The sequence below is a fragment of the Alosa sapidissima genome, chromosome 6 (genome assembly GCF_018492685.1).
Source record: "Alosa sapidissima isolate fAloSap1 chromosome 6, fAloSap1.pri, whole genome shotgun sequence".
In the NCBI taxonomy this organism is placed as follows: Eukaryota; Metazoa; Chordata; class Actinopteri; order Clupeiformes; family Clupeidae; genus Alosa; species Alosa sapidissima.
The window spans coordinates 26310416-26323621 of record NC_055962.1 but is presented as its reverse complement, the minus strand read 5'-3'; the positions used below and the strand labels follow the sequence as shown (position 1 = coordinate 26323621).

At 43.8% G+C, this 13206-nt stretch overlaps 1 protein-coding gene across 1 annotated transcript in view; it reads right to left on the bottom strand.

Annotated features, from left to right (window-relative positions):
* The window catches only part of sesn1 (sestrin 1), a 55420-nt gene extending 43626 nt beyond the window's left edge, over positions 1 to 11794 (bottom strand). The window contains exons 1-2 of the mRNA XM_042095194.1: positions 11780 to 11794; positions 10510 to 10812 (exon numbers count right to left, since the gene is read on the bottom strand). Coding sequence (XP_041951128.1) covers positions 10510 to 10773 — 264 coding nt within the window. The 5' untranslated portion in view covers positions 10774 to 10812; positions 11780 to 11794. The remainder of the gene's footprint in view (positions 1 to 10509; positions 10813 to 11779) is intronic.
* Positions 11795 to 13206: the final 1412 nt, after the last annotated feature.

Here is a 13206-nt window from a genome sequence, read left to right as displayed (position 1 = left end):
GCATTCTGGGGAACGGTGTAATCCATGCCAAGAGTGTCATGACGACCGGCCCATAAACGCTTATGAAAAGACCATCACCCCATATGACCCCACGAGAACCTCTCAGCTAAGTACAGATCGCACACACACACACACACACACACACACACAGATAGACACAGACAGACACAGACAGACACACCATATGACCCCACTAGAACCTCTCAGCTAAGTACAGATCAGACACACACACACACACACAAGGATAGCCACACAATGCACAACAACACGTTGAATAAAGTACTAAAAACACATTGAGCAAAACCAAAGGACAGAAATGAGAACCGACACAAATGGTTTATCAAGAGTGCAGCTCGATCAAACATGCACACCACACATACGCACACTTCAGAAACACTTGAACCGAACACTTGGAACACTTGACTGGAATGTTGGAGCTCCGAGCTCTAAGTGTATCCCAGTAACATGTTACTTGCTAACCTGGTCACTGCTGTGTAACTGCCCTGCAGTGTTGTTCCTGAGGGCTGCTGCTTGAATTTCCCCTAGGGATCAATAAAGTATCTATCTATCTATCTATCTGCTGTGAGTCCAAACCAAACACACACACACACACACACACACACACACACACACACACACACACACACACACACACACACACACACACACACACACACACACACACACTTAACACAAACCAAACACCCAGTGGGCTTCACTCACAGGCCTGGCCGTAGGAGAGAGGCCCTTGGGCGCAGCATGTGGCCTCGAAACCAAACATCAGCACAGCCTGAAACAGCCCTGGTCTTGAGGAGGATTCCAAAAAAAACAGCTGCACAAAGCAATGTACTGTAACATGAAGCCTGGAAGGAAAGGTACTGTATGTCTTTTTTTTAAGCAACACTCTTCAAGAATTTGCCACTTTTTGAGGTATGCTTATATCAGGCAGCTAGTTTGATATCATTCAAACAATGAAAGAAAACATATCACAGCACACTGCTGACTATCGCCAGAAGACACCAGTTGACCAGTTATCAAGTATCTACAGTGCCAACAAGGCGCTGGGGGTGTTTGTTAGTGGCATGCCTTTTACGCAAGACAAGGCACGTTTTTTTTACAAAGCACATTTTAACATGCACAGAGGGTAATTCAATGTGCTTTACATAAACAAAAGCAAACGACAATAGTAAACAAAAGCATACGGTGGCATTTTAAGTGTCTAGTTTGTTAGTTTAGTTTGCTGCTTTAAAGACCATAAGGTCACAAAGGGTTTCTGACATAGCGAAAGGATTCCAAGGATACAAGGCACAGTTTCTGACGCTATAGCTATTTATGGTGTGATATCTACCAAACAATGACAAACTTTGTCAACAGTACTGTTATCGTAAATATCATCACAAGTTCAAGTTATGCCTCTATGACTTTTCGAATTGCTCAACAGGAGTGAACTCTTGCATCATGCAGATGAATCCTAGTGCACTATTGCTGTTCACGGGCTCTTCGTTTCCATGGCAGACTCTCTACGGTGGCAAGTGGCGTTTGCTCTACACACCACAACGTTTTGACCAGTTCGAAACTAAAATAGGTGCCTGTAACACGACCATCCCAGGAGCTGGGGCTTTGAGGTTCTTTTTCTGGACGCGGGCCAGAGAGGCCTTAACACTGTGTTCTTTGTTCTCTATGTGCTTAAGCGGAGATATTGTCTTTTGGCTTTTTTCTTCTTTTTTTTTACTCTCCATGTGTCCTGAGCCAAGAGGCCCCTGAGATCCGAGCCGCTCGGTCTGCCAGCGCGCCGCCTGTCCAGCTCTTTTCATGAGAGCGTAGACAAACGAGAACGTCCATTACTCATCTGCCACACGTTCCTCCACTGCAAAACAATCAAGTGTGAAAACAACTACGACTTGAAAACAACTACGCCTAGTTTTTATGTCCAGTCTGTAGTCCTTCTGTGTTTTGGTGCTGTGGTTTATGTCTAGTCTTGTTCTGTGCTTTGGTGCTGTGGTTTATGTCTAGTCTTTTTCTGTGCTTTGGTGCTGTGGTTTATGTCTAGTCTTGTTCTGTGCTTTGGTGCTGTGGTTTATGTCTAGTCTTGTTCTGTGCTTTGGTGCTGTGGTTTATGTCTAGTCTTGTTGTATGCTTTGGTGCTGTGGTTTATGTCTAGTCTTGTTCTGTGTTTTGGTGCTGTGGTTTATGTCTAGTCTTGTTCTGTGTTTTGGTGCTGTGGTTTATGTCTAGTCTTGTTCTGTGTTTTGGTGCTGTGGTTTATGTCTAGTCTCATTATGGCTAATGTATATGAGAAATCCCATAGAGATGCTAACTTCAGTCAATTTACAAAAGAGTTACATGAGAATAGTTATTTCTTTACAACTGACTATTAAAATACTCAAAGGCTAATGTTTTCTCTCCATATAATACCGTGTAGGAAAAAACGTGACTGTCTTATCAATACTACTTGAACAGAAGTAGCCGCATAAAATCCCAAGTAGGCTACTCTCGCTGCACAAAATAAACATTAGGCGCGCGTGTGACAACGTTGTGACCCACTAGTGATCACGTGACACATGCTCTGCTGCAGCCAGGGGTTTCTCCCACATACACCTCCTGGGAATGTATGAGTCTTCAATGCGTGATTTCGAGTGTTTTCCCATCATAAGTCATTTAAATACTCGATAATGTCAATTTGCACATCGTTAAAACAACAATCACGATATTATCGCAGACGATATATATCGCCCACCCCTAGTGTGTGTGTGCCTGTGTGTGATTTCATTCAGTTGCTGTACAGTATAATATGCGCTGACCAGATGGGGTATCATTTCTATCCCACTGGCCTTGGTGTGTGTGTGTGTGTGTGTGTGTGTGTGTGTGTGTGTGTGTGTGTGTGTGTGTGTGTGTGTGTGTGTGTGTGTGTGTGTGTGACTCTCCTCCATGCTGTGAATCTATAGGCTTACATGTGTATTAGTATGAGTGTGAGAGAGTGTGTGTGTGTGTGTGTGTGTACCCACGGTTACTGTGCCAAAGGTCATTTTAATTTTTTTCTCTCTATGTATAATCCTGGGCTATGGGCTCATAATCCTGAGCATTGAGAGGCCAATGCTTTGTGGCATCCAACTCTCTCTCTCTCTCTCTCTCTCTCTCTCTCTCTCTCTCTCTCCCTAGCTCTCTTTATCCTCCATCTCTCTGCTCCATCAACTCTCTTGGATTCTCTCTCTCTCTTCTCTAAACCTCTCTCCATCAACTCTCTCTCTCTCTCGCTCTCTCTCAGTAAGCAGAGATCAGTACAGCACACCAAACAAAAGACCAGTACAGGAAATCTTTATGCCTCATCAACATGACAACACACACCCTGAGGGAGCATGTCTTCCTGGAACAGCCACAGCTTACACAGAAATACTGTTTCTGAGAGGCAGACAGATGCCTGTGAGGGCCAAACAGAACAGAACCGGTTTGACGCATGTCAGTGTCCCACTCTACTTTGTAATTTGAGATTTGTGTTTTGTGTTTGATGTGCTTTTTATTTGTCAATTATATTTTTTTACTAACTTGTCATCTAAGAACAACAGGCCAAGTCAATTGATGGTTTTGACAACATCTTGCCGGCGGGCTAACACTGGCACATTTACAGAAATGTTAATCAATGTGTCGTCCTTATACCTAAACAAATGAAAAATGGAGAGTCCAGCCTTAATGGTCCATGATGAGATTCACTAGAATTCTGATGCAACAGTGAGCTGGTCTACTGCTGCGTTCCAAAAAGCAAACAACTGCAAACACACAAACAGTGTGAGGAAGAACAGTAGTTACTCAGCAAACAAACACTGATGATAAACTGGGGCTTGGCATTTAAAAACAAACAATTTGGAATCTGTTTGTACACAAAAAAAGCTAAAATGTTAAAGTTAACAGGAAATGTGTTCACCACCAGCGTTTGCCTCTGTTTGCTGAATTTGAACACACATGATATAGTGATGCCATACATACTAGAGCAGACACACACACACTACTAGCTATTGGCAAGCAATCTAAAATGCATTAGAGCAGTGTTTCTCAAAGTGTGATCCAGAGATCACTGGTGGTCCGCAAGCTATCCCTAGTGGTCCGCGAGCAGACGTGGTAAAATATAATGAATTGTTTGCAATATTGAACCAACTTGTATGTAAATCCAAACAGTTTTGCAACAATGCTAACTATGTAAGCTGCGCCAGTTTAAATCATATGAATCCTTTGACACAATAAGCAAGGTGCAAAGACAATAAGCAAGGCGGTTCAGTGAGTAGGCCTATTGTGTAATATACTGTTGAAGTAGATCTTCTTTTTTAGCTAGGTGGTCTGTGAGGTTTTTTTTAACCTGAAAAAGTTTGAGAAACACTGTATTAGAGCAACTCTTACACAGACACTATGAGGCCTGAGGGATGGGGAAAGATTCTAGGAAATGTCCACGAGTTAAACACACACACACAAACACACACACACACACACACACACACACTTGCATAAAGAATAACCCTGCCTACATACATAATGTACACACCTACACATACTAATTGAAAAACTGAACAAACTCAAACAAACAAACAAAACTCAGAAAGAAAACACACAAATACACAGACACACACACAGGACTGACCCACACACTTTAGAAGGAAAGGGCTCCAGTCCTAGCTGCTGGCAAGCAATCTGAAATGCATTAGAGCTTCTCAGTATTCAGCAACGCTTACATGGACACTATGAGGCCCGAGAGATGGGGGAAGATTCTAGGAAACGTCCATGAGTAACACACACACACACACACACACATCCTCTCTCTCTCTCTCACACACACACACACACACACACACACACACACACACACACACACACACACACACACACACACACACACACACACACCACTCCTCCCCCTTTACAGCTCCTCAACTCTCTCAACAAAAGAGTCTCCAGTGGACAGTCTCCAGAAAATGAAATGTGGGAGTTTAGAGAAACAACTCGCACAGACACACACACACACACAAACAGTGTCCACATAAGTCCACATAAAAGCACACAGAAATGCAGAAATACACACATGAAACACAAAGACAGACAAACACATATACCCCATTGCAAAGGCGCTGTGCACGTACATATACAACAAAATGAACGTCCAGCAAAAACAAACACACACAAACATGCACACAAACATGCGCACACACGCACACACACACACACAAACACACACAAACAAACACAGACAAACACACACACACACACAAACACACACAAACACACACACACACACACACACACACACACACACACACACAAACTCACACACACACAGGGACATGTCTCGGCCTGTCATGAAGGACACTCGGCTACTAACACATGTGAGAGAAATCACACGAGATGACCACTGTAGATGGACATTCTCTGGGAGCCAATACTGACCAGCAAACACATGCTCACTCTAGGAGCCAACAAAGCACGGGGCACAATGCTGCATTAAAAATTGAACAACAAAACAGTCATTTACAGCTCAACGCATACAGTACATGAACTTACACAGCTAACTTTAGCCGTGGAGTTTGTGTACGTTTGGAGTCTTTAGACTAAAGCAACTTGCTGTACTGGGCCAGATTAGTGCTCTAGGACTTACAGGCAAGCTACACCAGGCACATAACTGAAGCGCTTTGTTCGCGTAGCGTCTGCTGCAACAATTTCAAAAGATGTGTAAATCAACTTCCTGTGGAACAGCACTGTCTCATAGACAGCAAAAGAAAAGTCCACAGGAAAGACAAAAGCAGGAAGACGTTTTACCCTGCCAATTAAGGCATCATTAACATCAACGAGGCCGGACACCTGGACACTGTGAAATAGGCTTATTAGCTTCCACTATAATCAATGGAAGTAGCTACACCCGACGTGATAGCGGCGCGTACGTTCGGAAAAAATAGACCATTCTTGGATTGTACGCATCGCGAACGGAACGGTTTAGTAAAGCAGGCCTGGTTTCTAGAACCTTCAACCCTTGTTTAGAGTCAACAACTGACAAGATTAAAAGTGACTTGGTCTGCCCTTATATATATCTTTTAGCGAAATCAAAAACTTCAGCAGAATTACAGACGATGCTTTACGCGTGAAAAGCAGTTTTAATAATGAGGATCAGGCAGGGGTCAGCCAACCCCTGACCGGCTGAGCTTTTGAGATTAGGCCAGTGGCCCTGGAGTGAGTGAGAGGAGCAGACTGCAGCCCAGCACAGCCCACAGCCCGCAGAGAGGAGAGAGGAGGCCGTGTTATTGAGGAGAGAGGAGGCTGCGTTATTAAAACGCCTCGTTTGGTTACCTAACGGCTAACGCCACTTATTATCTCACAGCAGCACAGACCACAGGAGGACAGCAGCAGCTCAGCACAGGTTACTGAGTTCACTCCACAGAGATGGACTCTCTCACTCTCTCTCTCTCTCACTCACTCACTCTCTCTCAGTCTGCTTATCTCTCTCTCTCTCTCTCTCTCTCTCTCTCTCTCTCTCTGTTTTTCTCTCTGTTTTTCTCTCAGTCCCTTTCTCTCGCTCCCTTTCTCAAATTCAAAGTACTTTATTGGCATGCCAATGTCAATGGCACAAGGCCCAGTCATTACAGATCAATATGAACATGCATATTAGAAATACAAATCAACAGGTGCAACTAGTGTGTGTGTGTGGGGGGGGGTGCGTGAGAATGTGTGTGTGTGTGAGTGTTTCTCAAGAGCGTAACACAGGCAAATTCACTGTGGTATTGTCATTTAGAGCTGAGTCGAGCTAGCCACACATACACAAAAAGATACACACGCACACGCACGCACGCTGTGTTCTTTCACTATTATTACTATTGTATTATTAAGAATAAATTCTTCCCATTTTTTCTGCACAGTGTGTGTGGGAGACGTGTGTGACGCTGGTCTGTGCATACAGTCAACAGTGCAGACCACATAGTTATGTCCAAACGGTCAACAGTCGATGATAACATTCATACTTATGAACAAGCTTTAAACTTTGACTAAGACTGGGAAATATATTTTTATTTCATAATTGGCTTTAAATAAATTCTTAACTAATGATTGGACAATTGGTTCAATTGTCCTAACAAGTGTTTAGTGGTCTTTGACGCTTTGATCTTATTGATGCAAGCAGACAGAATGTCATTGCTTCAAGTGTATTAGTCTCTGTTTTTCACATGCACATGCAGACGTTCAGATGCCTCCCAACTTGGGTCACAATTTCACATTTTCTCAGAGGTCACAGCAAGAAGTGGAAACCTTTCTGACAAACAACAGTTGAATTCCAAGAATCACATTTTCCTCCCTCAAATGTTCTTTTTTTGTCCATCTAATAATTTTTTCCCGAGAAAAATCACTTCTTTCTCGATGAGTTTGTAAGGAGCCAATACAAACAGTTTTGTTGCCGACTGAGGTAGAAACACTAAAGTTGGAATTCACATTTTTTACATACATCCAGCATTAAGAGCATTTTTTCTCAGACTTAACTCAACATGTCACACACACAAACACAATAGTAGGATCCTGGGTTGTCTGTCCATACAGCAGCATTGTTGACCGGCAGCAAGCGTCCGAGTCAGGAGCTTGATGCCAAAAACAGGTCAGGGGTCAGGCTTGACGCACAAAAACAGTTCAGGGGTCAAGGACCAGCATCTGAATGGGCTGTGTCCAGGGTTATACTAAACACACACACACACACACACACACACACACACACAGACACAATGCAGCACATGTCATCGTCCCTTCACCCATCTGAGAGGCTCACGGCTTCGTCAGGGTGATTAAACACACACACACACAGACACACACACAGACACACACACACACACACACACACACACACACACACACAGTGTGGTAGAGTACCCGAGTGGTGAAGGAGAAATCAGGCTGAGACAGCAGGTTTAAGAGGGCCCACGGTGTTTTATTCAAAAAACACCACTTCCTATCCGACACTTAGTCGCACCCGACGTAAAGTAAAACGAAAAAGACAAACAAAACATTTGACAAACACGAATATCTAAGGTCTTATGGCTAGGCTACATGCCACTATACAATCAGACCTGACCGCAGGACTCACACCACCGTGCGTCACGAAATTTTGAACCCCTGCATAGAGAAAAGCCGGCGTTTAAATGGCCAATTAACGAATTACTTCCACCGACACTGGCAAAGTCTAAACATCCAAAACGGGCACACCACCCCTACCTGGCGGACATCTAAAGCATACATCATGACATCAAAAGTTACCATAGCACAACCCCGAAAACACATGATCAAATATTAAGCAACATCCCTCGCGTGCAAATGAACGCGCCCAACATATAGAACACGCACAAATCATTCATGAAATTGACATAACATATATCATTAATTAAATAATAATCAAATAATCATAGTGCGATGTGCTGCTGAGGCGGCACATCGTAACACACACACACACACACACACACACACAGTGGCTGTTCTGTTGCAAACTGGTTCACACAGGCTGTTCACACTCTAGCAAACAGCTCTCTTAGATTAAGCCGGGCCTGCATGTGCCTGCTGTTTCTGCGTCCTGTTGTTTGACCCGTGGCCAGGGTGGGTGGACTCAAGGCCCAGATGAGGCTTTTGTTTCTCGTACTTAGAGCTGTAATCTCGCTACGGCTCCCTGGCTGACACAGACCTAATTCCACTCTGTCTCTCAGCCCAAATGTCCACTGACTGATTGTATGCAACTGCACAAATTAGGTTAGTGGTCTGTCTGAGACTACTAAACACGCACACGCACGCATGCACGCACACGGACACACACACAACCTTTTTTGGGCAAGTCCTTTGGCAAGAATTCAACAATTAGGGCTTAATAACAAGAAATCATTCCAAAAGGCACATACGGTGGGCTCTCACGCTCACACACACACACACACACACACACACACACACACACACACACACACACACACACACACACACACCAGCTCCAGCCTGAGTCAGAGTCAGTCAGAGTGGCACAGATGATGGCCTCCAGCCTCTAGACCTAAAGCATGTCGCTCCATCTCCTGCCCCTCTACGTGTCTCTGCCGGGCTCTTCTCCAAAACTAATCACCTGGGCAGCCTTTGGGCAATTAGAGTCCCTGGGCACCTGGGCAGCCTTTGGGCACTTAGAGGCCCTGGGCACCTGGGCAGCCTTTAGGCACTTAGAGGCCCTGGGCACCTGGGCAGCCTTTGGTCACCTGGGCAGCCTTTGGGCACTAGAGGCCCTGGTGCATTCATATGGATGCTTTTACGTTTTTACAGTTTTTATGACCAGGGGCGCCACTGGGGGGGTTAGGACGATTCTAAGGGCCCAGCACTGACAGGGGGCCTACAGAGAGCCCCTCCCGCCCCCAATAATACTAGAGAATTATTGTCTGTCATAGGGCCCAAATTATCTAGCAGCGCCCCTGTTTATGACACACTTACCCAATTACAGCGAGATGCTGAGGACTAGTACCCTGGAAATCCAGGGTTCTCGCGAGAGCCCAATGGAATTGTCTCTGCGAGACACTCTGGCAATTAGCAATGATGCACGTTACTTTTTCCCCTTGCAGTCCGGGGAACCAGCTAAACTGATGAAGACAGCGCTGCAACGTTGGAGGACAGTACACATTGGTCGTAGTGTTATCCGATTGCGTCGAAGTCCAAAATCATTCAGAGTAAACATGGTCTAGTGTTATCCAATTGCGTGCAGTGAGATTTTTAAATGCATGCTTATTGCCGCCCCTCGAGTTGGGCCATTACATTGTTCGTGGCCAGACCCTTAATTTTTCTAGATTACCAGGGTCTGGATTTTCCAGGCTAGAGGACTAGTATTTTAAAGTGTGGAAAACAAACCAAAAGCAGTAAGCTTATGTTTATATGGAAATGTACAGTACTTTGGATAACAGTGTCTACGAAGTGTATGTGTCTGCAGGAAAAGTACAGGAATCTGAGGGCTAGACAGTGGCCTTAATTGTGCATTGTGATGGCCACTGAGTAGAGATAGGCCACTGCAACAGAGTCCTCATTAAGCACTTCTGACAAACTCATAACTGAAAGGCCTCACCAACAACTGGTGCACACAACTCGCCAACTCATAGTGAAGTAAGCAGAAGAACCCCAGTGCTAGACAGTTTGTGACTACAAAGAATTAACTACCTCAGGCAGTGTCTTAGCTTTCAGAGTGGTGTGATGCAATGCCAATGGAAGCTTTTTTATGCAAATCAATATTTGTACAATTCCAACACAAGCAAGCAAGGACAGACAATCGTTTACATCCATAGATTGTATATGTATAGAACTATATATATTCTATATATACAGTCTATGGTTACATCTACTTGTACTTACTTGAGCTCATGACCCAGAGCTGATTGCCAAGACGAGAGAAAATGTGCGCCACCGTCAAACGTAGTGACTGTGTAGGCTACCCCCTTGCTTATCAGACAAATAAAAACAAAATGATTTAAATTCATGACTGAACCATCTTACCTGGACATTCTGGAGTATCCAGGCACACTTCTCCCGGACATCGCCGAAGGGACAGCGCTTGGCGAGCATGAGGATGCGGGCCAGCATGTCGTTCAGGTCGGCTGCTTGGCTGGTGCACGTCGCGGCGCCAGGAGATAGGGGTCCGATCCCCTCAGCGCGCCTCAACACCTCCTGGCTAATGACTTCCATAGCCGCCTCTCGGGAACTCGGGTCACGACTGCCCAACGCGTCCCACCTTGCCACGAGATCTGACACGTCCTCCATCGCTGTAATTGAAATTCGTTCGCCTGTTCCACGGTCCAGCTGAATAATGGACAATGCAATATGCCGTTATGACTAGATTTAAGGTCACATTATTGCTCACTGCTCCTGGCATACCACACAGGCCCTTAATATTGATCAGTATACTGTGCCGTATGTTTATATGAAAGCTGTCACATTGTTTAGGGAAGTCATCTATCTAGGTTGCGCTCCGCTGCAAGATGGGCTCAGCTTAGGCATGTAGAGCGGCAGGCTACGAAGTGGAATGTGTCATCATCCTAATAATTAAAAGGGGATATGAACGGGTCTAGGTTAATAACTTCCATCGATATAAAACAATTAAATCATTAAATTATATGTACTTCCGGCATGTTTTTGCTGATCTACGTCCCAAAAGAGGACAAACAATCTTGAGACAGTGACAACGTTACCTAACAGTAGCCTACGCGTAAACAACATCTTCGCAGAAGACGTTTTCCATTCAGCCTAGGGAGACAGACTTTCAGGCAGTTGGGTCTTCTACGAGATCTAATGCATAGCATAAACAGCTAGACCAACGCTTGTTCTACTCTCTGCTTTGTATCTCAAACTGTCAGTCTTTGTCACGTTTTCCATTCGCGGATGGGATACCCATGGACGGTTCTATGGGATAGCCTAATCTATTGCTATTACATAGGAATTGAGTCTTGGCCGACAGCTTGTTTCGTGATCTGTCAGTGTCAAGTAGACATAAAATGTTTATTCATGCTGGTAAGTACGACTTGATCTTAGTCTCGGTTTAGGTTTTTGTCTTGTACAGTGTAAACAACATTTGCATGGATAACCAACAGCAGGCAGGTCACTGTTCTAGGACGAGGCTAGCAATCCATTCAATCGGCTAAATTAAGTATCAACATTTCTTCAAGGACTTTGTCAATCGATTAAGCTTCTAGGTGACCAGAAATCGTTTGCCGAAATCATCAGACCAACTAATAAGGCAATTTAAGACAGACATTTAATACAGACTTACATTATTTCATGTCGTTCAGGGTGTCTCGACTGCGCCGCTGGCTGGCTAGAGCTCTTCTCCAACACACGGTACCACGGTATGATTCAACAGTTGACGGACACAGTAGTTGAGCCAATGAAAAAGAGCAACCGACAAAGTAGGTGGGCAATAAATGAGAGTGGACCAATCACCATTGAATGAGGATGTTCCTTTTCGTTCAGAGGCAGAAAACATGGGACTTGATGTTCAGCCTGCTAGCCAAGGTTTTACGGATCACAAATTGAACTACACTGTCATGTCATGAGCCCAAGGGGTTGTTGGCTACTTCCCCCCTTCTCCTTAAACTGGACACTTAGATAAATCTTGCACAACTCTCAATTTAAGATATATTAAGTTGGCTTTAACATTTTTTGTCTCATTTAGCCACAAACATTAACCAACAACACATATTAATCAACAAATGGGCCAGTGTTATCCAGCTGGTTGATTTTCAACTGTTTTAGCTAGATGTTTTGATAACCATTGATTGACATGACTAGCCTAGTTGTTTATGAAAGCGAAGTTAGTGATAATAGTTGAATAACAAAAACGAAACAACACACACAACAATAGGAAACCATAATGAGACAGCAACAGCACTACACAAGACGTTATAGTAAAAGCAGCCAGGTTCCATGGTTGCATTGCTTCAATGAGTTGATAACAGCATAGTCATTGAAAGAGCTAATGTTTGCTTATCTTCCAGCTTCACGGCTAATAAGTAGCCTTACATAATTAATTATATGTGAATAATAGCCAATATTCTAGATATCTGTGGCCTGGCCTCCCAGCACTCCCCACCAAGTTCCAAAAGACTTACAGTCTGACCCACTGTAGTCAGTGGATGACCTGCTGCAATGAGCAATTCTTACCAGCAGAGGTCAGTATTATATCAGCATATTTAAGTATAGAACAGTATAAAAATATTTACAGTTTTTTTCCAATTGCTAAAACACAATTTTGCAAATTATTGTGGTTTATTAAAATACTTAACACAATTCACAAAACCACACACCCAAACTGCAAAATACCTCATATAGCCTGCAAAATGAAGCACTGCAATCAAAACTACATATAGCATTATCAAAATCAAACTTTTGCACCAAATGGCACACACTTTATTCATATTACCAGATTTGTGTCTAACATGCATTTGAAAAGTGTCATTTTGAATTGCAAAATTTGTGTAAAGCAGAAATGTGTTTAGAGTTTTGGAGACTTGAGAAGAGGTTTTGCTCTGTGTGTCAGTTTAAATATTTGTGCTTTGCATTTCATTTTAGTGTGTAAGTCATTATAGAAAAGAATCCATGTGTAACAGGACTCGTTTACCCTGTCCAAACCGCTATCATTAAAATAGGCTGCAGACCAGGCCCATGTACAGTTTGGTCAACGTGAAAGCACAATAAATT